The sequence below is a fragment of the Etheostoma cragini genome, chromosome 20 (genome assembly GCF_013103735.1).
Source record: "Etheostoma cragini isolate CJK2018 chromosome 20, CSU_Ecrag_1.0, whole genome shotgun sequence".
NCBI classification, from domain to species: Eukaryota; Metazoa; Chordata; class Actinopteri; order Perciformes; family Percidae; genus Etheostoma; species Etheostoma cragini.
In genome coordinates this window covers 16,341,479-16,364,990 of record NC_048426.1, presented here as the reverse complement: position 1 = coordinate 16,364,990, position 23,512 = coordinate 16,341,479, and the positions used below count along the sequence as shown (strand labels likewise).

The following is a 23,512-nucleotide window of genomic DNA, read 5'->3' as shown; positions in this document are numbered from 1 at the left end:
CCTCGGAGCTGATCGTGCTCTTGAGGCATGGAGAACAAACAAAAAAATAGTTTCAAGCCCCCAACTGTGTTTGACACAAATAAAGAAGTTAGAGGGAATGCTTGTAAAACACTTTTTTTTTTTTCACTTGAGTTTGTGGTTGCCAGGTGACTAAAGGAGTCTCTCCTACCAGTCGGACCACACATTCCAAAGGGAGTTTCATCACCAACAGGACAGAATATTGAGGCCATCTACTGAGGAGGGCCTGGACAGAGTACAATAGGACATGTTCACAGAATAATACTCAAGAAATTGGCTGGTAGAAACTGTGTAATATAACATGAACTCGTCTGGCAATGAGTGTATTGAATCTCCCAAAGTCGGGTCGTCTCGGTTACAGTGTCTCACAAAACGCCGCTAATAAATACTTTTTACATTCTTCAATAAATCAAGTCCACCAAGAAATAAGTGGCAAACAAAGACAAAAACATGAAAGGAAATATACGAGGAAAAGCAACGGGTTTACTGAGGATACAAGTACACTGATATCTACTTGTGTTTTGCGGCAGTTCATTCTACCCAAAACAAATATAAATAAACAAATATTTCCGCAAAAATGTGATGTGTTGCTAAACATAGGAATCTCATATATTAGTAGATTTCCCTCAGAGGATTATGCTCAGGCCGGTTTTCAAATAAACCAAGTAAATACAGTACGCTGTTAAAATCAGCAAATTTGGTCATATCATTGGCAAATAAAGAGGTTGACCTCTAAAACACACAGACTCAAGTATAGTTTTGAGGCCTGTCAGAAGTAAGGTTTATTAAAGTATTTGTGGTACTTCCTTAAATCTTTACTCCCACTGTGTGTACTCTACGGGCATACAGTGGAGGCCTCACTGTGACTTACATACGTGTGTAGTGCTCATAGTGCAGTAGTGTGTATGTTTGGATGTACGGGAGGCTACAGTTCTGCAAATACAGTCTCACTTCCCCCCTCTTGGTTTCATTGTGTGCACAATGGTTCGACACCTGGGTTTATGGAGAAACAGCAGATGTTCAACACTTTTGGAACCTGCGTGTTTGCGTCACATATCAGACTAAATATCCAGTTCTGAGATCGTCTTGTGTCACGCCTGTTCTCCTGACCCCCTCACTGGGCCTCGGGCCGCCACCACGTTTGGAGACAGAATGGATGGTTCTCCAGTCCCGTGAGACGGGAGGTCTGGAGGACCGAACAGATGAGGAGGAGACCGCCAAGGCCTTGGATGCTTCAGCCTGTGCACTGGGTTCCATGACTGTGTTAATGACTGGGGAAAAAATAAAATGTAATGTAGTTTTAAGCTGAGTATTTGGCTTTACAACACAAAAGTGTTATGAACATTATCATGATAAGTATACATTTGTATGTATATTGTTTATAAAGGATCAGGAGGACTCACCCTCAAGTTGTTGTTGAACTCTCCGGAGTTCTTTCAAGATAGATGTGATTTCCTGAAATACAGATGTCCAACTTAGCTCAAACAAACAAACAGCATTACCTGGTATACATTTAAACTAAAGATTGACAAACATAAGTCACCGACCTTGTTGGAGGTTTTGATAACAGGGACATCATTGTCAGAGTTTACTTTGGCCTCTATTTCTTCCCAAATATCCATCCGGTCCTGGAACAGTACCCTGTGTGCATAATATGCCAAAGTGAGTTGATAGAAAGTGGGCTTCTTAAAGTATTCTAAAAAAAGTATTCTTAAAAAGGGATAATCCAAACGAGTCCAAAACATTGACTTTTAGTCTTGAAAACTGAGGGTGTGAGACCAAGCTTTCGGATTGTGGTGACGTAGAACTAAATTCCATCAAGAATACCTAAATATATTTTTCTTCTCTGATATCTTGGGTTTGCTTTTCTGGATCAAACAATGGTTAGAAAAAAAACACAATGGAAACATTTAAACCGGTTTATCTGCATTTGATTTATTCAGAAGATTAAATCTCAGTAACATATTGTTTGTGTGCTGACTCACTCAGTTACACTACAATATAGTGTAACTGAGTGAGTATACACTATTTTAATAACATTACTGGCTTAGTGCAGTCTGGTTGTCAGACAGGATCAATACAGTTTTTCATCAATCCCAGATTAAGTTTAGGAATAAAGAATGTATAAAAAACAACCTACTTAATTTTGTCAGAAAGTTGCTCAGTGTTTTCTCTAATGGCCATGGTGATCTGAGACACAGGATTCAGCATCAGATGGTCATCTACAATGACCTGGAGAAAAAACAAACACTTTATAATGATCCCCTTGTGGTGGCATCCCAGAGATATGTAATAAAATGAGGTGGAGCGGCACATTGTGTCAGACCTCGTCTCTGCTCTGAGCTCGCTGCCTGCGGTGCTGTTCATGGTCCGCCGAGCTCTGGTCAGGTTCCCTTGTAGATGTAGAACTTGGTGGGACCCTCTGGTAGTTCAAGCCAGCCTCTGGAATACGATGAACCAGCTGCAACACATCAACAATTTAGTGTTACGATGTCAATCAGTCAGTCAGTTAGTCAGACAGACTCTTTGTGCTAATTTGTTAAACAAAGCGCAGAGCCATAAAACCATTATGTACAGACCCAAACAAGAACACACTACTGGTATATACACAAATGTTCAACAAAAGCACAGAGATACTTCCTCTTTTAAAAAAGGAGGATAGTTTGTGATAGAGAGGACACAAAAAGAGAATAGTCATCTTCAGTTTTAGTTGAGTTTTGTCATATTGATAAAAATAGAGGTTTGATGCTTCAGTCTGTTAGATTAAGCAGCAGCAGCCCTAAGAATAGCTTTGGTGTACCTGTTCATGAGCGGTCACTGTGGAGACAGGTGCACTGCTCGCCATTCCGGGGTTTTGTGGATCACCATCACCAGCCACATCATGGATCTCTCTGGCCAAGATAGCAAGGTCTTTGGCCAGGTCTTGACTTAACCTAGCCAGGAGGGAATGTGTGTTAAAAAAGAAGACTGCCCGGAATAAGAACTATCTTTATATCTCCATTATATTCCGCTGAATGTGAAATCCTCCTTATGCCCTTTAATGGAAAAGCTGAAGGCTGCATACGTGAAACCCTCTTGGATGTCAGTTAGGCTATAGTAAGATAAAACTAGTAATATTCCTTACCGTGCGATTTCAGAACTGTGGTTGGACCAACTGTGGAAGTTGTCTCCCTCGTGGTTCTCCTCCTCAGAATCTCTGCAGTGGGGCTTCTGATGCAGGGCGACCACCGGCTGAGGCCGAGGCTGATGACGTGGGCTGTGGGAAGCTGAGGAAGGTTGGGAGCGTTTGTGTTTAGGAGTGCTCTGGTTTGAGTCGTACTCCTCATCTGAGGTAGAGGCGTAGTCAGAGCCTTTCTGTCGTCTCCTGGAGTCTTGGCGTTGTGAATTGGTTTGAGTTACGGAGGATTAGGATAGAGAAGTCGGGAAAATAGGAGAAAGAGAGATACCATCAAAGAATACAGGCAAGAAAAACACCACCAAGCATATGAGATGTCACCACATCCTCCTCAGAACAAGAGACCAAAAGGTTGCTGTGGAAGTGCTCATTTCTGCAGTTAAATTTGATCATAGAAATGGCTCATTTTTCTTTTCTTTTTTTCCAGATTCAAAACCATTTACAAACTGAAATGAGTACTTGATTTCAACAGTACAGCAGCCGAGTATTCACAATATAGTGAATACTATGTTGTGTAGCATAAACCATTTTGTACATGGCTAGTATTATAATCTTTATCATGGCCCCAGAACCCTCGCGGATTACCATAAACTGCATGAGAACACTGAAAATCTAATTTTATCTAAAAAGGTATTGTAGTAAGTGCCTTTTTAATTGCACAAGCACGACAACTGTGCCATCTGCTACGCTCCTCCCACCTGTGCAATAAAATACCACACAGACAGGCAAAGTGAATTTTAAGGTCAGAGGGCTGCTTGTGCTGATCGCTGCACCACCACGAAAATATAGAATGTTAGTGTGAATTGATGTAAGTAAAAAGCCCAGACTTAAATTCCCTCCCAACAAACACTTTTATAGAGAAAAAGTATAGAACCCAGGTGTTATTTCCTGAAACATACAGTTTATCAACTGAGGACTAAACGTATCAAACCAATTCACCACAGTGGTTGATTAACAGACCCTGCCATGCTTCCAATCCATTTGTTTACACAATACTAGGTTTGACTAAGACAGGCATTACGTGGTTACACCAGTCACGATATGTTAAACTCAATGAAACTCGCATGTGTGAGTGTCTGTATTAATACTCACTTGCAGTGCTACTGGCATATTTGGCACTGCTTGAACGTCCACGAGTGAGTGGTGTCAGCGGTGCTTTCTGCTGCCTTTCTACAGGCTTCAACCCTGAAGCAGAGGCCCTTCGAATTGAGCTGCTGCCAGACTCTGTGCTCCGGTTGGAAAATCCGGTGCTCCTGCCAGTCCACTGTGGGCTGGAAGAGGCCTCAGTGTCGCTGGTTGTGTTGAACGAGCTTGTCCGTTTACGAGGCATCGCTAGCATATCCAGCCTGGAGAGTTTCTTTGTTTCCTGTGGCTGCTTAGCTGGGGCATTGCCTGCATCCTGGGACACTCTGTCTGTATCCGTGCCCTCGTTGTCTGAAGCTTCTCCCAGGCGAGCCCGGCGGAGCATGGACGCTCTGGTGGGCCTCGGGGCTAACAAGCTGTTGGCACGATTCAAAGCCTGGGACGTTTTGGAGGTCTTGGCATCCTCCTTCTGAAGGTGCACTGTGTATTTTGTGCGGGTTTGGTGGATGTTAGACTCTTGATCAGAGTAAGGTAAGCTCTGAGGGTCGTCACTTAGGTCTGTGGAGCCACGTTTCCCAACACTACGTCTCAGTCCAACTGGTCTCCTGACAGACTCAGTCTTATTGTTGCTATCTGCTCCCAGAGAGCGCAACTTTTCTGATGTAGTGGAATGGTGACTTGAGTCCTGACTAGCTATACTGGCTGAAGACCTCTCCCTATGGAGGCCACTAACCGAGGGTTTTTTAGTCAGTGTGTTTGGCCTGGTCTTATTGCTATGTTGGCTGACTGTGCTAGAGGTATCCACATCAGACTCGGCAGAAAGAGAATCTATTATTGGAGACGGTGTCGTTTCTGATTGTCCTCCTTGGAGTTTGGCCTCCAGAACAGCCAGAACATCCTCCGTCTCTTTGAGGTAAGAATGAGTGTCCTGATTGCAGGCTCCCTGGAATGATTCTGGGCCTCTCTGAACAGAGATGTTGGGCAATCTGGCATTGCTAGGTCGCTCCTTGGTGAAGCTCTCTTGTCTGATTAACTGGGAAACAGTGCCCTCTTTGGATTGTGGACTCCGTGTAATCTGGCTCAGGATAGGAGCCAACACACCGGGCTTGACTTTTTCAGAGTCAAGGTTACCTCTCTGTTTGGTCATGGTGGCTGTTGAGAAAGTTTTGGTTGCATGTTTTATTTCAGTTTTAGGAAAGCCCCCATTCTCAGGTTGAGACTCGGCCTCCTCTGACCCGATGTAGAATGACGTAGACTTGGTGGAGATTCTATCTTTATTTTTGTTCTCTTCAGTGTCTGACAGCGGTCTTCTCCTTTGCTCTACAATGGAACCATCATCTGACCTGCTGGCATCACTCAGACTGTCAGGCTCTACATCATCCTGCACCGTTAACCTGTCAAGGCTATCATGAGACCTGGGGGCCACCAATCTATTCTCTCCTACATCAAATGTTAAATGTGGGTCATATTGAACATGAATGCTGGGATTTAGAATGTCACTCTTCTCCCCCTGTGGTAACTGGGGCAGTACGCGCCGAGCTCTTGATCCATCGCAGTCGGTGCTGTCGTGGTGTCGGCTGAGCATGGCCTTGTGGATGATTGTACCTTGTGCTGAAGTGAAACAGTTTAAATGCATATTAACTACACATAATAAAACTGAATATCATTCATATTCATCAGGGCGTCTCATTATCATTTCAAATAGACTTGTATCTCGTCAGGTAGCTTACCCCCTCCTGACAGCTCCATCTGGGAAGGCATGTCAAAGAGGCCAGATGAAGGGCCAGATTCTGTGTAGCTGTCTGCCAAGCTGGCCCAGCAAGACATCCACTTAGGAGCCCCCTGTAACACTGCACTTGCTGACTGAACCTGCATGAGAGAACATACAACATATTTAATATCTTTAAAAAAAAGAAAGAAAGAAAAGAAAAGTTTAGACAATTTGAAGACAATACAATTTTGAATTATATGATTTCCTTAGTAGGAAATAATGCCAATATGACAAACAACACAAGATGTTATACATCATCTGTTTCATGAGGAAGAACGTTACAACGGACGACATCAACAACAACAACGGTTAAAACATGGATTTTTTTCTCTCCATTTATTTGGTTAGAAAGAAAAACCAAGACCATAAAGAACCCAGAGACTGTGAGGAAAGATGAGGCACATCTAGAAATCAATAGAGAGATAGAGCAGAACCCCCAACAAGAAAAATTAAGGTTTACTGAGCCAACATTAAATGAATTGTCTTTAAAATTGGCAATTGAATTATTGATTATATCATCCAATCATTGATCACACCCTGAGCAGGAAGGTTTCCCTTTACCAGACTCTGTCCCTGTTCTGGAGCTGGCCTCACCTCCCCACAGCTACTCTGCCTATGCTGCTCCCTGCTCTCAACAATAAGAGGCCTAAATGCTGATGATGTTTCTGCTTCACTCTGGTTGGTTGGCTCTGGGCTCTCAAAAACACCAAACACCTGTCAGGAACAAAGCAGTGCAAGTTGATAAGTGCAGGAATGGAGAAAGTGGGACTGCCAATGTCTCATTCTGAGTGGGAATTTTTTCCCCAAGAGACGGAGGACACTGATGACCTAGTTCCTTCCAGCAACATGTTGTCATTGTTAGCTAAATTTATTTGAATTGAATTGAGAAAGAAACTTGCCTGGTCGATATTGCTCCGTGCTTCTTCTAGCTCTCTATCTTGAACATCTGCTTCAATAGTGTAGGTTCCTGCGTCACTCAGACTGTCCTCGTCTTCATTCTTGGGGCCAACATGGGGACTCTTAACCTCCACAGTCTGAGACTCCAGGGGCATCATAGGGGCCTTGAGAGGAACGGGCTGGTGGATAGGAGAGGAGGTCTGTGGCTGGTAGGAAGCGTTAGATGGAGTGGGACTAGTCTGTGATACTACCACTGTCTCCGTTTTAGCTGGTGTAGGGGGACTGGATGGATTTCTATCCCAGCTGGCAGAAGAGGACTGCTTTGTTTGTTTGAGAAATTCAGCAGTAAATTCCTGGGCGAGTTTGGACCTCCGGCCGACACTGCTAAAGGGTCTTGCAGACACAGATGATGAAGAGCGAGAGGAAAAGCTGGTGATCCGGTCCTCTGTCTTCTCCCTTCGTAGAGAGCCAGCTCTTTGGAAGCCTGTGGAAGGCTGGTCCTTCAGGGGAACAGTGTATCGTTGGGTTGCGGGAGTGGTGGAGGCTGGAGATTGGACTCGTCTCTCCCCATTTGGGGTTGAGCTCTTCTTTGCCTTCTCCGGCTGGAGCCGGAGGCCTGAGGGCTCAGGTGGAGATGTGTTATTGTTGAAGGACTGGGAGCGCTTCTTTCTTGAGTTATCATCAAAGAATTCAATGACGAAGGCTTGATGAGGCTCAGCCTTGCCAAGACTGGATAGGGACTGAGACTCTGGTGGAGTAGACTCCTCAGAATCAGGGGAGGCTAAGTGTTGAGGCGGGGAGTCTCTCAGGGGCTGTGGAGACACCTGGGACCCAGTCTGAGGTTCTGCCTGGACGGAAACACTTCCATTGATTGCAGGATCCACTGAATTACTGTGAGTGCCATCCTCACGATGGTTTGCTGATGATGGGAAGACCACAAGTTAGCACATTACAAAGACAAAGCTGTTGATAAAACATAAACCGACTTTGTACAAATGACTCACTTTTGGTGTTCTTCAGAAGTGATGGGTCACTGTTTGTGCTGTACATGTCTTCAGCCGTTGAACTCCTCCTTATCATGCTAGCATTGCTTTGGACCAGCCAATCAGCAACTTTGCTTTCTGCTGAGACCACCTCAATGGGTGTGGTGACAAGCTCTGTAGAAGGTAGCTTCTGCTGCTGGCGGAAAGAAAACTTGGTCACGCGGTCCTTGATCTTCATTTTACCTGGTGTGCATTCATCAAATTCGATGGTGAAGGAGGCATGGCTTTGGACCACGGGAGGTGTGGAGGAGACAACCTCAGTGGGACCAGGGGTGTCCTTGGTGGGAACCTCATGAACCTGCAACTCTGGTTTCTTAGCAGGTCGCTGCTTTAATTCCTTTGTTGGAATCTCAAAGTAGCTAGGCTCCCGGCGGTAGGAGAAGATGGACTTGGCCTGATTGTCAGACAGAGAACTGTTGACCTCATATCTTGACACATCTTTAGTAGGCTCTGTTAGAAATGAGTGGTGAGAGGCAAGTATTAGTGGAGGTTCTACATACTTTAATCCACGGAGTGATTAAATGACTATTTCATTTAATTTCTTTTTATAATTTATCTCAAACAAAAGAAAAAATCTAAATCAAATTAAAACCAAAACAAAATAAAAAAAAGGTTAAGTTTGAGAAGGAGCAGGCTGAAGCAAATAGCTTATTTGGTCCGGCCCCTACTTCCCAATATCATATTATTACAAAACACATAGATATACAAATACAGCATACAATCTTCCAGGTCTTACAATAACTTACAATACCTTTACGTTACAATTCCATTCCTATTGAATGTTTCCGTCTATTCTTTTCTGAATTGGTTAAGTAATCATTTCTTTAAGCTATGTTTGAACTGAATAAAACTACAGAAAGAATACAATGTTGTCAATAATAGAAACATATGTATGCCCCTTTGTTTTCAAGCTCACAGTTATAGCTAATTAATGTTTTTGGGTGGTATTTTTAGGCCTTTATTTCATACAGGACAGCTTTAGACATGAAAGGGGAGGGAGAGAGAGAGAAGGGGAATGACATGCAGAGAAGGACTGGAACCAAACCCGCGGCCGCCTCTGTAAATGGGTGTGCCCTCTATCAGGTGAGCTATTCAGGCGCCCATAGCTAAATAACTTAAACATCAGAGGTACACAAAGCTAAGGAAACTGATTGAGGTGATTGGGAAGTTGCTGACGCACAATCCCATAAAGTGGGAGCCACAAATAACACAGCAGGTAGACTGAGAAAACAAATCTGCCAGTTGGTCTTTGGGTGCCAGTTGGATGTTGCCAAATATCACTTTAGAAGCTCAGAGTCCAGCGGAGTGTAGCTGAGCGGGAATAATCTGTTTCAGCCTGGGTACCACCATGAGGCAAACACTCACCCTTCCTCCCCCCCCTCCAGAAGCTTAATCCATCACGAGGCAGACAGGCACTACCCACTGGCCTGGCACAATGCAGCCTGGCTAAAAGTCCACAACTGGCCAGAGACTTGCCTTGGGCTTTACACCATCCATCTCTCAATGACCCACAAAGGGCATCAGATAGCAGTGCCATAGAAACACATGTCATTACAAATCAGGATCTAACTCACAGATGTGGAGAGATTCATTGCATTTATAGAACAAAACACTTTGTAGAGCAAAATTACATTCTGATTCAAATATATAAACACTTCAGTATACATACTATAATTAAGTCTGTGGTTTGTGCACATGTGAGTAAAAAATACAATCTCTTACCTGGAGACTCCTGTTCTGGCGATTTTCCACCTCTGTTCTTCTTTTGGTTGGCTGCGTCCTCATCCTCCCCCCACCAGGACGGTTGGCCATAGAGAGGAGTAGGCTTGGATATTGGAGTATCTGTGGCAGCTAACAGACAAATGTACAAACACACACCATTAGGCACATGGGTAAACTCAGGTGAGAAAGAGACAAAGAACTACAGTTATCCAGCCTCTTGTGTTTATAAGGCACTACATTTCTGTAACATTATTAAACAATGTTGTTAAGTCATGAAAAAAAACAAAATGATGAACAACATTGGAGCTCAGAAGGCCTTTGGGCTTTCTACATTTCTGACATTCCCATGACACAGAAAGAGTAGTGAGTGTCCAACTGTGATACAAATTGTATCACGCAAACCGACACAACATAATCCTTCTCATGTGAATCGAGACAAAGTAAATCCTAATCTTTAAAGACAAAAACTATACATCACAAGATATGGAATAACGACTGCGTCTTAAGTGAGACTTCTTGTAGACAGTGAGACTCGTTGTTTGCACATTGACCTTTGTATGTAATGAGGAGATGAGGGTTATTTCTCTGATGCTGTTTCTGAACTGGTGTTAAGCTGCTGGCTTGCCAGTCTTCACATGCCAGCCATGTCTATCTGGCACTAATCAGATAATCTAGAAGCCGCTTTTCGGCCTGATACATATGATAAACAAGCTCTCTGGATTTGAATGCGGGGCTTCACAATTTTAAGCATCAACAGCACTTTACCACTGTTGCCTTGGACACACACAATAAGACATCAACACAGTGACGAGAGAAGCAGGGGGACATGTTACTAATTCTTTTCCCCATAGACAGCCCTCTGCTTTTAGCTAAAGAAAACGTGGGTGAGTGTCTCAACTAAAGTTGACTGAGCACAGCACCTTTTTAGAAAACATAAATAGTTAGAAAGCCAACCTAGAATAACCTAACAAATATTAGTTAAGCAATTTGCCAAAATCCTATTTAATGTTTGTCCTACATATGTAACTGAACACTACTTGATTGAACCCAATAAACTAATTTCCATCATCTGTCAAGTTTGTACATGAGCAATCGGTTAAACAAGGGATTATGCAATAGGACATTTCAAAATCATGTAGTGCTGATGTGTACAGTATTAGGGAAGATGTGAACTATCCATTTCATGCCCATTTGATAAGTGCTAAATAGCCTTGGGTCCTGGCAGAGTAAAGAAGGCCTAACTGAGTCATACACTATACAAGTGTCCTGCCCTGAAAAATGCTGGAGAATTGGACACACTCCACATCCTGTACAGCTGCAGGGGAAAACAAGCAGGACTACACAAAAAATGATGTATGGTGCTCTCGCAGCACTCCATCTCCATCCGATCCAGAATAAACCAAAAGAACCTACATTGTATCAAGGTCTCCAGTCAGTCAATCAAATTCAGCCAAAGGGAATCTATTTGCATGAAGTAAACAGAGATACGCAGGCTCAGTCTGGTTGTGCAGTGAAGTACAGGACATTTTGTGTATGTCTAAGTGTGTAACACAAGTGCAGCTTTGTTTTCTGTAACATACTTTGAAATTCTTATCTTCTTGTGACTGTACATTCAACGAGACAGGAGACTAGTTTTGTTATCTCATTGGTGGACTGGGTCACAACAACACAGGGCAAGGCTGCTGTCACACTGGACGGACCCTAGTAAACTAGTCAAAAAACCTAGTCAACAAAGGGTTTGCAGTCAGGTTTACAGGATCAGTGTTGTTAGCTTATAGCTGCAATCCCGTCCTTGTAAGGCTAACTAAATGTTTTCCAAAGTTTTACAGTTTAATTACCTATGTGTAAGGCACTTTGTGGGATATGAGCCTAGTGCTGGAAAAGTCCTATTTTGAGCACCCGTAATTTTCCTTCTAAGCTTACAGAAAGTAAGAATGAAGCAGAAAGCCAGAGAATCCCTAAATCATCAGCAGCTGGAATAGGTTTTGTCAGTGTGAATAAGGTTCATTCACAAAAGTGCTTCTCTAAAACTAACTACCAACAAGTCTCTAACTGTTCCACTGTTGCCTATACTGGATGTACACAGTACAGCTCAGGGCAGAGAGGGCATGACAGCAACTGGAAAGTGTAAGCAGAAACAAATCCACCACCAGCTACATGTATAGAAGTGACAACTTGGCAAGAAAAACCTGCATGCCTTTCTAATTTCTCTATGAAACGCGTTGAGCCATCATTGTCGCGTTGCAGCACCCCACCTCTTGTCAGCAGCCAGGAATGGCTGCCAGAGATGAGCCTGCTTGTCCTTAACTCTTCACCTCTCCGCTTTTCTGGCAAGCTCTTACTCATTCTGCCAACTCCATGACGTCAAGATCTGTCTTTACTGACACCATAGGATTGTAGCCTCAGCCTCTCAGCTCACATGGCAGCCTAATCTCCCACCAGGGAAGCTGTTAATAAAGGATGCCACAACCGCCTTATCGAGTGATCTATAGCCAAAGTCATAGAGCACACAGACACGCAAAGACTTCCTCTTCCTTGCATGTTTGAACATGGTATTCAAATTCAATTTAGTGAGGGCAGTTCTTTCCTGGCAACAAGCACAATTAACGTACTTCTGTATTCATAAAACCTGCTGCCTTCCTGCTTATTTTTGCATTTACGGAATATGTGCTGAGAGAGTTGTTTACCTGTGAAAGACTGGGCTCTTCGCTCAGCCCTGTCCTGCAGTTTGGAAACAGGGCCTTTGCTCTTCTCTGGGCTCTGAAGCTGCTGTTTTTCCTTTGCCTTGGCCTGAAGGGCTTTTATGCTAAGCTGCAACTGGCTGGTGTATTTCTCATGCTGCACAAACAGACAGGGGGGAAAAAAGGATGTAAGAAACCTTCTGCCAACAATCAGTAGGGATATACAGTAGCTGTCCTCAGATATGCACGGTATAAGGAAGAACATCCACCATTTACCTCTACTCAATGTTAGCCCCGAGTTGTTAACAATGGATACCACACACTTACATTTAACAAAACCTGGTAAAAATTTGGGTTAAGACTTTAATGTTGAAAAAAAAAAAAAAAGATCTTATTTATCCAGCATTGAAATACCAGATCAATTGGTAATTGTACACAAAGGTCTTGAGGTCTGTGTAGATTACTTTACCCCTTTGTTAGTATGGAATGGGCTTTTAAACTCTGACATTTTGGGGCGTCTTTCATTTGCTCTAGCGGTAGCTGTGTTCAAGCTGAGGCTGCACATGGAAGAGTTATCCAGATGACACAGGGACTGGCCATTTACTAGGGTTCAACGATTAATCAAATCGTCAGTGAAATTCTGAAGCTGTTATTGACATAAAAAACATAAAAATGTTAAAAACATTCTACTGCACGTGTAGTCACGTGAGGAGGATGACTCAAACACCGAGTCTGAGTCAACTGAGCAACTTAAAAAACATTTTGGCTTCAAAAATGATGATTTAGAATGTGTGTGATTAACTATCATTTATTTATTGTTATCGAGGTAGAATTTGCAAAGTGATAAAAAATGTATTATTTCACAATAAAAGTGAAAGAAGAGCACTCTGCTTTATCAACAAGGATCTATGGCAAGCATTTCTCATAAAAGGCACATTAGCACTGCTAGCTTAAAAATGGCATGTGATGTCAGTATTACTTACTTTAAGAGCTTCTTCTGGGACCTTGTGTTGGCTTTTCTCCAGGATATATACATGAGCATGTGGAGGATGAATTAAAGTGTGCAAACGATTTGTAAATCAATGTTATCATACATCTAATGAAATGATCACAGCGTCTGGTTCTCTAGTCAGATGTTTGTTGGCGCAGAGACTTGATGGAAAACATACAAACTCATACAAATCCGTAGGGTACGTGTGCAGTTACTGTAATACTCTTTTATTGAATTTCCTTTCATGCCTAGTTTTCAGCTCACCCCTCCAAGACGATTAAATGTCCCTTATCTACAGCTTGCAAGAAGGTGAAAAACAGATAAGCAATACAGACCTTTTGCAATTCAAACAAACACATATCTTTGGCGACTCACTCTTTGAAATGTGCAACATCACATGCCACACACTGGTCACAAACATTGATGGATGTCTCTATACTCTTAACAGCTACTCTCCCCCACTGCCCCCCATGTTATCTTTTACCATTCATGAGTTTTCTGCTTTGGGGGTCAAAGGGTACAGAAGATTTTCAGTCCATAGTGGACCATAATCTGAAACCCCTGACTGAAAAAGCAGAGGAGCTTAACATGCCGAAGTAGCTAAAGACCACAGAGAGAAAATAAAGTGTCAAAAATGTGTGACTGAAACAGCTGCCGGCCACTGGCTCATTTCACTGTGGGTTACATAAATCACACAGGACCAATCAAAGTGAAGACAAACATGACTCAAATATGAATGAATAACACTTAAAAAAAGGATATCATAGCCAAAGCGAATGACATCAGAGAGCTTAAGGGTGATGTACGTCTGGTCTGGGATTCTTAAGTCATTCACGAATGTCTGCAAAATAGATAAAAAAACAACAGATTCAAGCTCACATCATTTTCACAGGTCATTATTAAGGTACATGTGTTGACTCGCAGGTGACAGGCTCGCTAATTCCTTGTGGCACACACCCAGTTACTGCAAGGTGCTTTGCAACTGGCTCTCTTCCCATTGAAAGTTAATCCACCAGCACATTAAAACTCTGATGAGATTATGTTGTTAAGCAATGGCTGTCTTGCCTTTTGGAAAATGTTTAATGGCCAGGTGATAAACGCAACAGTGCAACAGTTCTTAGTTCGCTGATCAGTTGGGCTATCTTCTGCCTGAACTAACAACTGGTGAGAGGGATTCCAGAGTGTTTCATCAGATCACTGTAAAGAAAGATAATGCTAGAAGTGTGCGGACAAAAATGGAGCAGCAGATCTTATCCTATGCAGACTAAATGAAGATAACTGGGGGGAAAAGCATGGACTGTATAAATTAGGGGGAAAACACGGCGATGTTGGATTTCAGTTACAGGTCCTTGCACTGTTCTGCTCTGATTAGTTTGGCTGCAGTTAGCAAGGCCAAAAGAAACACTCTGAGAACAAAGAACAGTTTCTCCCACTGCTGAACTCTGGATTTCATTGGGATGATGGTGCAATGAAGTGGCAACAGAGCAGTGAAGGGATAGAGGGGGGAGCTGGAGAGTAAGACAGAAAGAATGGGAGGAAAAAAGGGGGTCCAGAGCAGCAGGAGAGTCCAGTCTTCTGATTACCGCAGTTCTACCAACCGTCCCCGTCTCTGGCACACACAGTTAGTTTTGTGCTCTGGGAATTGTTTGTGGTGTTGAGACTGGAGTCTTCAGGGAGCCCAGTGGCAAGCTCCTTTATCACAGGTAGTTTGACACTAGAGATGGACTCACTCACCCCGTTCAAGCTGCCCAGGTCCTTCACCATATGCTCGTCTGTGTTTGGGTCGTGGTTGATCACAGCGTGTTGCTTGTCCACACTGCGAGACTGCAATGAAAGTAATGCAAAAAAGTCATAAGAACTGAACTGATTAGTCAATGGATGTTTATTAGTTTGCACCATTTTTAAGCAAAAACACCAAGCATTCTCTGTTTCTCAGTTGTAGGAATTTACTAGTTTACTCATGACAAAACAAGGCATCTGGAAACCTCAGGTTCTGGAAAACTGTAGAGTAATTGCTCTGACATTCCAAGGACTAAATGATTAATGTAGCACATCATTGTTTTTCATCATTATCGTTGCTACACTACAATCCTAAATTAGGACCTGTGAGTGGATGAAAACCTAACATCCGACCAGAGTCAGATCCCGTGCATACATACAGAACACTGTGTGCACGTGGTCTACTTTCTATTCACCAGAGGAAAAATGTGCTCACTTCCAAATATGCCTGCTCAATTATGCGCTAACTGCACAAATGATTCAGACTGAATGACTCCCTCTCTCTTCTCTGCTCATTAGGCCCTCTGGGCCTCCTCATCACAAAAATCACAAAGGTTAAAGGTGACTCTTCCCCACAGCCTACTAAGGGGGATAAACGGCATTCGCAGACTCCATGTACTGTTTGTGTTGGCCAATTCACTCTGTGGACTTCCATATAACTTCTTATAACTACTGTACTGCATTAAGTAAGGGGTTATCAATCCGTTTACCTAGTTTACCCTTAGCTTCACTTTGCCCTTTTCATTAAAGAGAAAATGTTTGCTCTAGTGCTAAGAAACAGTAACTACACCATTCAGCCACTACTATTATGTGAGGCATATGATCTATCTCCTGGTCGTGGAGATACAAACATTAAATCACCAGAGACAGACATCAGTTGTCATGGAACGTGAAAACATTCAAGTCAAGGCCTATGTGGTGGGACTAAGGGCGCGTTCAAACAGCGCAGGAGTAAGAACTGGTCTTAACTTTTTGAATGCTGCGTTTTTCTATCACTGCCGCCTAAATGCACTAGCCCCATTCAAAATGAATGGGAAGACTTGCATTTTTGTCAAATCACCTAATGACTGACTGACTGTGTGTGAACGCAGCCTGACACCAACATTCAATCTCTGCTTTTCACGCCAAACAGGATTCTCCTGATACAGACATTCAACTGTGGTTTGAAAGGGAAAAATGCATTGAGCTATAAACAAAGTAAGAAAAGATGAAACGGGTTAAAAAAAACAATTAGCAGCAGAAACTGACTGTGTGCCAAGTCAGGAAGCAGTCCTGAGCACTTAAGCAGAGCACCAGAAAAGTCTGCATCATTTCAGACTGGGAGAAGCTGAGGTTTTTTTCTTGGAATAGGCGAGGCCTAAATGTGGACATGAGCCACTTTTCAATCTAGCTGCCGTCTGTGGTTGGCAGGGTTTTTCTGAGCGTAAAGCACTGACTAAGGAAAGCATAAACAACAGCTTCTGAGGCAACATTCCTCTTTTGCTGCTCTAAATGCAGAGTGGGTAGAAATAGGAGGGAAAGAGTATTATACAAAAACCACAAAGGAAATGTGTTTATAATAGGCACTGCATGGAAAAACAACAGTGGAATGCTTTAGCTGTGTTAAAAGTCATTGTTTGAAAGATTACCAGGGGCAACTTTGTGTGGAGGCGCTGTCACCAGGTTACACGCTCAGAAATGCACACGCATGAAGCATGCGGGGCGCCTCCCACTGGTGTTTCACATAGTTCTGGGACTAGTGGTCCTGTCAGACTTCAGTGAAGAATAATAAATAATACAATAAAAATAATAAACCTCAATTTTGACAGACATAAGACACTCTGCTGGCGTTGTAAACACAAAGTCCTCTACAATGCCATCACCAAAGAGAACACACAAAATGTCACACACCTGCAGCATTAGCTCGCAGTCATCCCTGCCAACAAAGATCATCTCCCGTGGCAACCGGTGGCGTGTACCAGAGCTGCTGACCAGGAACCATGATGTCACACTCATGTTTGGGCCACGAGTCAGGATCTTCTTAGCATCCTGGGAAAAGACAAACATATTCAAAAAGACAAAATTACGACATTATAGTCAAAGGAATCGGATCAGGGTTGAATGGATGACACTTAGGATGCATTATTAAAATCCAATGGTCCCTGAACAATGTGCTAAATAAAAGCTAGCTATATTGTGGAGATTACTGATGGGAAGTCATCATCTCACCTAAGTTAGACCTGTTTATCCAACGAATTCCGGTCTGGCTGTCTTACTATTGAGATAATGCAATTCAATAACATATTTTCTACGTTGGTGAGTCAGCCAGCGAGATACAGACAGGTTTCCATGTTTCAACAGACGTTATTCAGCATCTTCACACAGATGCAGTTTTTTTTTTTCTTAAATAAAAAAAAATTACCATAGATACTAACTCCTTTAACAGTTTAATTAAGCATGCTGGGAAACATGTTGCAAAGTGGCGCCTGTGAGTGACGTTAGCTAACAAATTTAACTGCACAGGTTTTCACTTCCTGTAACCTTGGCTAACTAAACATTACTGCCACAGAAATATTAGCCAGATATGGTATTTATATCTTAACTTACAACCTATTTATTGTATCGTAAAGGCAACACTAATTCTTTTTTTAACAACACCGCGGAATGTTTGAGCCTGTCGGTGACGGTAAGGTAGTTTAGCTAGCCAACGTTGACGTTAGTGAGCCTCCGGCTGGACAGAAACAAGCTTTTTTCCAATGATTAACAAGGACATAACTTTACCTTTAACGCCTTCTCCGTTTTACTTCTGAGTGAAGCCAGTGTTTAATGTACTACAGAAGATGAAATTCGACGACCGACATGTACAACAAGAGCACCAGGTAAGACTGGACAGGTAAATTTCGATCACACCCTCTTCTTCCTCTGGGAATGACAACCAGGCGAAACTCTCCAACGCCTCTTCTGCCGACACGGTGACGTAGCTTGACAAGTCCATCAGACGCTGGACGAGTTTGATCCGAGAGGTGGGAGAAGTAAGAGCGCTCACTCTGTTTGTTTTCCGGGTGCATAAAAAAGGGGTGATAAAAAAGATAGCAACGCCCTCTAGTAGCATAGTTAAAACTCTTAAAAAAAAGATATTTGTATATTAATAATAGTATTATTTATCGTGTGTCATACTGTAAAAATATTGTACAATCTATGAGTAAAAGTAGCAATACCACACTATAAAAATACTGTTGCATGTTAAAGTACTGCATTCAAAAATACTTTTTTCATGGGGTAAAAAACAAACAAGTATTATCAACAAAATGTACAGTATATGCAAAATGTAAAATCAAATAAGAACTTATTATGCATATTGAGCCTTTTTTTAGATTGCATTATAGATATTGTCTTACTTTTTAAGTATCACTGATGCATTAACATGAGCACCATTTTAATGTTGAAGTAGAAATAACTGTAACAATGGTAGAGCTGGACTGGTAAATAGTCCGGGCCAATATATCAGCCAATATTAGCTTGTGAAATATCTCGCTCAGTGTGTAGGCCTACCTCGCTCCTCCCAAAAATCTGAGGGATCCATATCAGGATTATTTGTTCATATTGTGTATTTAAATTTAAAAAAACATATGAATGACTTATGCATCGTCATTAAATATTTAACCACCCAAATATTGCTATTGGCTCAAAAATACAGTATCAATTAGCCTATACTTTATAGACTAGGCCACACTGTTGAGAGCCTCCATCTGTTTGTGTGAATGGGTAGAATATGTTAAAAAATGTTAATACTCAAGTAAAGCTCAAGTACAGTATATCCAAATATATCAAAACTTAACCTAAGGACAGTGATTGAATAAATGTAGGCTAGTAATTATACTTTAAGTAGTAAAGTTCCTTGTATGTACTCATGCATGATAATCTTGTAGAAACCATTATATCTTGTTTTATCTGGTGATATCTGATAAGGAGGCTCTGTCACATGTGCTGGTCTGATGTATATGGATGTATAATAACTTAAGACTTGTGTATGCCTGCTGAGGATACTTTAAATGCAAATATGGTGATACTGACAACATCCGATTTTTAAATGACTGCTGTTATATTACAAAATCCGTGCACGGAAGGCCGCCTGGTAGGCTTTGGGCTCCAGTTTGACTTTATGCCATTATTTTGAAAAATCGGATTACAGAACACTTGTGCAGACCGCGCTAGAATTTTAACCATTTGATTCATCGTCTGTATAGACGATCTTCGCCTCTATTTACGGCCATAGCCCATTGTTTATCCTTTATGTGTCTCCCGCTGGCTCTGTCGAGACAACAGAAACAGACATAAATCATCTTTAATCAAAAGAAAAGGAGTTATTTATCATAGCAACGAGCTAAAGTTGTAAAATGGGAGTTGCAATTTCGTTAGGAATAGACTGGCTTTGAGATTTAAAAAAGTTGATTTATTATTGTTGAAAGGTGTGCAGCAAACGAGGCACCATAATTACATCCCATTAAAATATAACACCCCAAATTTAATTCCACATGCAGAACACAGTCTACATAATCATTTGCACTGAAATATAATCAAACAAAACATCTGGTTATTATGTGTGGATATGGAATATTAATCCAGCGGAAATGCTTTTTACATACGCATAATGCCCGCTAGATGTCGCTCTAAGTCCAATTTAACGTAGGCCTACTGTCCTCCAGTAAAACTTCCATTTTGGTCAAGATTAAATGCAATTTCAAGAAAACCACAATGTCACGATGTTTCCTTGTGCTCCCATTAGATAAAAACCAGCATCCTTCATTCATTTCTCTTAACACACACTGATGTAGTTGGCCTGAGTATAACAGTAGGAAAGGCATCTCTAGTCTACAGCGTGTTTAAATAATCTTCCCACATAAAACATGGCTGCTAGGCTATATTGCTCACAGTATACGAGAATTATTATTTCATAACCATGTCTTTATAAATAAAAAATTAAAGATCCTTACACTATGTTTGCGTGTGTGTTTCCCCCTCTACCTCACCGCTGTTCTAGTGTTGATATGAAGGGGCTTGTAGTCAACAGGTTGAACCGGTTTCTAAGGGCCCTGACCTCTGTCACACCCTCGTATGAAGAAACAACACGACTCCTTCACCCAAATCCTGACACCAGTGTCCACCAAGCATTATAAAACAGCAATGGGACGTTTACCCAACGAAGACACAGACACACTGTTATTGTTTTTAGTAACAACTGGGCTTTCCTACTATGACAATCTTTTATGCCTAGCACTTTAGTCCATGTTAGGATTTTTAGACCCCCCCCTCTCTCTCTCTCTGTCTCTTGGCTGTCAGAGCCTCATTCCAGATGTTTGGATTTGGATGTTCGGCTTTCAGGAGATCCAGCCTCTCCTATTGTCTCTCTTTCTCCTCCCTGTGTGTGTGTCACTGTGTGTGTGTGTCACTGTGTGTGTGTGTGTGTGTTTGTTTCTTTCTTCCCTTTCTCCTATCTGTGTGAATGGTGAGCTTGAGTTTTGCCTCTTGTGTGTTTGCGTAGTTTGTCCTCTTCCAGGTCTCCAATGTGGAGAGGAGGTTGTGTAGCAATCAATCTGTATTTTGTTTTTATCGTTCTACACTGGAATTTTACTATGTTGGTCTGTTTTGTACACACAACATCCAACTGCATGTCCGTCTTTCCTGGGAGAGGGATCCCTCCTCTGTTGCTCTTGCTGAGGTTTCTTCCTTTTGTTTCCCTGTTAAAGTTTTTATGTTTCTCCTTTTCTGAATTGAGGATCAAAGGCCAGAAGATGTTGTAGCTGTACAGATTGTGAAGCCCCTTGAGGCAAATTTGGGATTTGAGATATTTGGCTATAGACGGGTGTATCAAAACTGACTTGACTATCCTGTCCTGCGTGCTCCTCTTGCTTTCACTATATCCTTCAGTTGTTTATGTTTTGTTATGTGTGTATGCTCATTCTGTAGTTTCTGTAGTTGCAGAACAGTCAGTGACAAGAACGCAAGTTCAGGCCTGCCACTGCAGCTGATTTAGCACTCTCACTACTGACAAAAAAGAAGATTTCAATGCGGTGGTACATATTAATTTAGTTTCTAGTAAAACATCTTTTACGGAGAACTTAATCAAGCAAAAAATGCCAAATAGTTTATTAGTTTATTGCATTATAAGTAGAAAATGTGTAGAACATATTTATATGTAACATCCTCTTAATTTAGATATGCAGCTGCTCCTGCTCTTGTCTCTGAAAGCTTCAAAATCTTTATATTTGTCTGCCTCGCTACTTCTCATTTATCCTTTTCTAAAGATCCTGAAAGCAAAATATGAGATAGTGGCATTTCTCTGGATTCACTTCATCACTATCCTACTAATCAAGAGTAACCCTCCTAATATTCCATACACTTATTGAAAATCAATGGCAGCCTCCACTGGCTTTATATCATACTTTGGCATAAGAGGAAACATGATGGTCTGTAGTACAAAGAGGAGAGGAGCTCTGGCTTGCGTGCTGTGTGAATGACACTTTCCTCACCCAGGGGAGGCCTGTGGCAGACCCTCAGCCCCAGCTCTGTGGTGTGTTTGGGGCAGTGCATGCTCGAGTCAGGTGAGGGATGGTTGTCAGGTGAGCGCCACACTGGGCCAAGCCTCGGTCTCGTTGTGTGGAACTGTGTATTGCAGCTGGCCAAAAGACAGACTGGGAGCCCTGGCTGTCAACATCTGCTCCAGAGACTGTACCATCTGCCCGAAGCCCGGGGGGACCATCTCTTCTGACTCAGACCAGCTGCAGAGCCCCAGACGTGGACCTGAGCAGTCCTGCAGAGGCAGAGAACATGGCCAAGACACCGTCAGAGCCGCTGTGTGCTGGAACATTTGTCTCACACATTTAGCCATTTTTTATCAGTAGGGTGTGATCCTGAGTTTAGATAAACAACATTGCTGCTATTGAATATTCTTTCACTATTTAGTGGCAGAGAGTGAAAGTAGAGCCTACTGACGTATTGCAACTTAAAGAACCTCAGAAGTCTTATGTCTCAGATAGCCAAAAAATGAATCCACATTGATGTGGCAAAAAAATTTTTTTTTCATGAAACCGAAGTAAGTTATGAAAAGCGCAAAATGAAGTATCAGGGAGAAAAACAATTAATATGAGATTGCGACGAACATGATTGGGTGCAAACAGAAAGACTGGAAAGGATATTTTTGTGAAAACAATAGACGTTTCTTAACATTGTAATTTCCCCACTGGGGATCATTAAAGAGTATACATTATAGTCTAAATTAGAAAATTACCATCTCAACATTGCCATTTCATTAACATTGGGAATGTTTAGACACAGTAACCCATATTTGACAACATTGATTATTTAGCCAACATTAAGATTAGTAAGTAATAGACTTTGTTTCTTCACATTAGGGACTAACAGAGGAGATTTGGGGGTTTTAGTCAAAGAAAGACTTGATCCCCCCATTGCTAATAATACATTGTCATGACCCTATAAAGTGATTGGAAGATAAATATAAAACCTCCCCACCAAGTTATTGTTGCTTTCTAATATGTTTTGCACTCAATCAAGACATAGGCCTACAGACAGTCTTTGGTTTTTCTATTACCCCCTGTAGAGATGTCTAACCTCTGCTTTCTCATCTTACACATCACATTTCACTGTTACGGGGGCCATTTCAGTAGCTTCACTCACTAACAATGTGGTGGAAACACAAAGAGCATTGAAACTAAATACACACTTCCTGCATTACTGCATAACTTCAAATACTAAGTTACTCCTCTAGTAAACTAGTATTCACATGAAATTAAACAATAAAACATTGAGACCATTCAACAAAGCACACTGGGTAATAACAAATTCAACACGCAAACTGGTTGCTATGGACTCGTCACTATAGGCTTTCTCAGTCATTGTATATTTTAGCATAAGTAAAGCTGCTGAAGCTGAACACATCCAAAACTTTATTACTCAGATGAGCGTCAATTTGGGAGCTTGCATGCTACCACTCCGTTTTCTTAAATGGCTTAAAAAGGATCTCATGCACAATTTCATAAATAATCATAAAGCCTGGAGACCTCCCGTCTCATGGCCTCCAGGCTGAATGCTCTCCGCGAGCTTCGACTTTAATGGTCAGCTATTTTTTTTAACTAAACAGAATGGCAATCATGCTAATGAATACAATTCTTTTTTCAATAGATGTCTTAGTTACAAAATGATGGAACTAGCAAAGCACTTTTGTGTTTTATGTGTGTGGGCGAGGTCTATTCAGTTTGGGATCTCGCACAGTCTCTACAAAGCTACAGATCAAATTGTCTGGCTGACTACACGGAGAGGGACTCTACTGCGACCGGAGGCTGAGACAGAGAGAGC

General features: G+C 42.0%; 1 protein-coding gene across 4 annotated transcripts; it reads right to left on the bottom strand.

Annotated features, from left to right (window-relative positions):
• Positions 1–1,042: 1,042 nt before the first annotated feature.
• Positions 1,043–18,160, bottom strand: cep170b (centrosomal protein 170B). Of its 4 annotated transcripts, none has more exons than XM_034857980.1 (19): positions 17,921–18,160; positions 17,051–17,188; positions 15,116–15,205; positions 14,144–14,222; positions 13,374–13,432; positions 12,397–12,547; positions 9,710–9,838; positions 7,949–8,437; positions 6,947–7,863; positions 6,603–6,761; positions 6,007–6,145; positions 4,286–5,887; positions 3,143–3,284; positions 2,819–2,951; positions 2,345–2,479; positions 2,159–2,250; positions 1,566–1,659; positions 1,422–1,473; positions 1,043–1,289 (listed from the first exon to the last, which is right to left on the bottom strand). In XM_034857980.1, exons 2-19 carry the CDS (start codon positions 17,153–17,155, stop codon positions 1,075–1,077), a joined length of 4,782 nt encoding a protein of 1,593 aa, XP_034713871.1. In that variant the 5' UTR covers positions 17,156–17,188; positions 17,921–18,160; the 3' UTR covers positions 1,043–1,074. The 4 variants fall into 4 exon arrangements, with proteins under 4 accessions (XP_034713871.1, XP_034713868.1, XP_034713869.1 ...); XM_034857977.1 differs by having other exon boundaries at positions 3,143–3,389; positions 17,921–18,159; XM_034857978.1 differs by having other exon boundaries at positions 3,143–3,389; positions 6,642–6,761; positions 17,921–18,159.
• Between the last annotated feature and the right edge of the window lie 5,352 nt (positions 18,161–23,512).

Coding starts and splice junctions, on each gene's coding strand:
- cep170b (XM_034857977.1), bottom strand. CDS start 17,155: ATGAGTGTGACATCATGGTTCCTGGTCAGCAGCTCTGGTACACGCCAC. Junction 3,390..4,285: donor ATATGCCAGTAGCACTGCAA/GTGAGTATTAAT, acceptor CACAACGCCAAG/ACTCCAGGAGACGACAGAAA. Junction 1,660..2,158: donor CAACTTTCTGACAAAATTAA/GTAGGTTGTTTT, acceptor TTATGCACACAG/GGTACTGTTCCAGGACCGGA.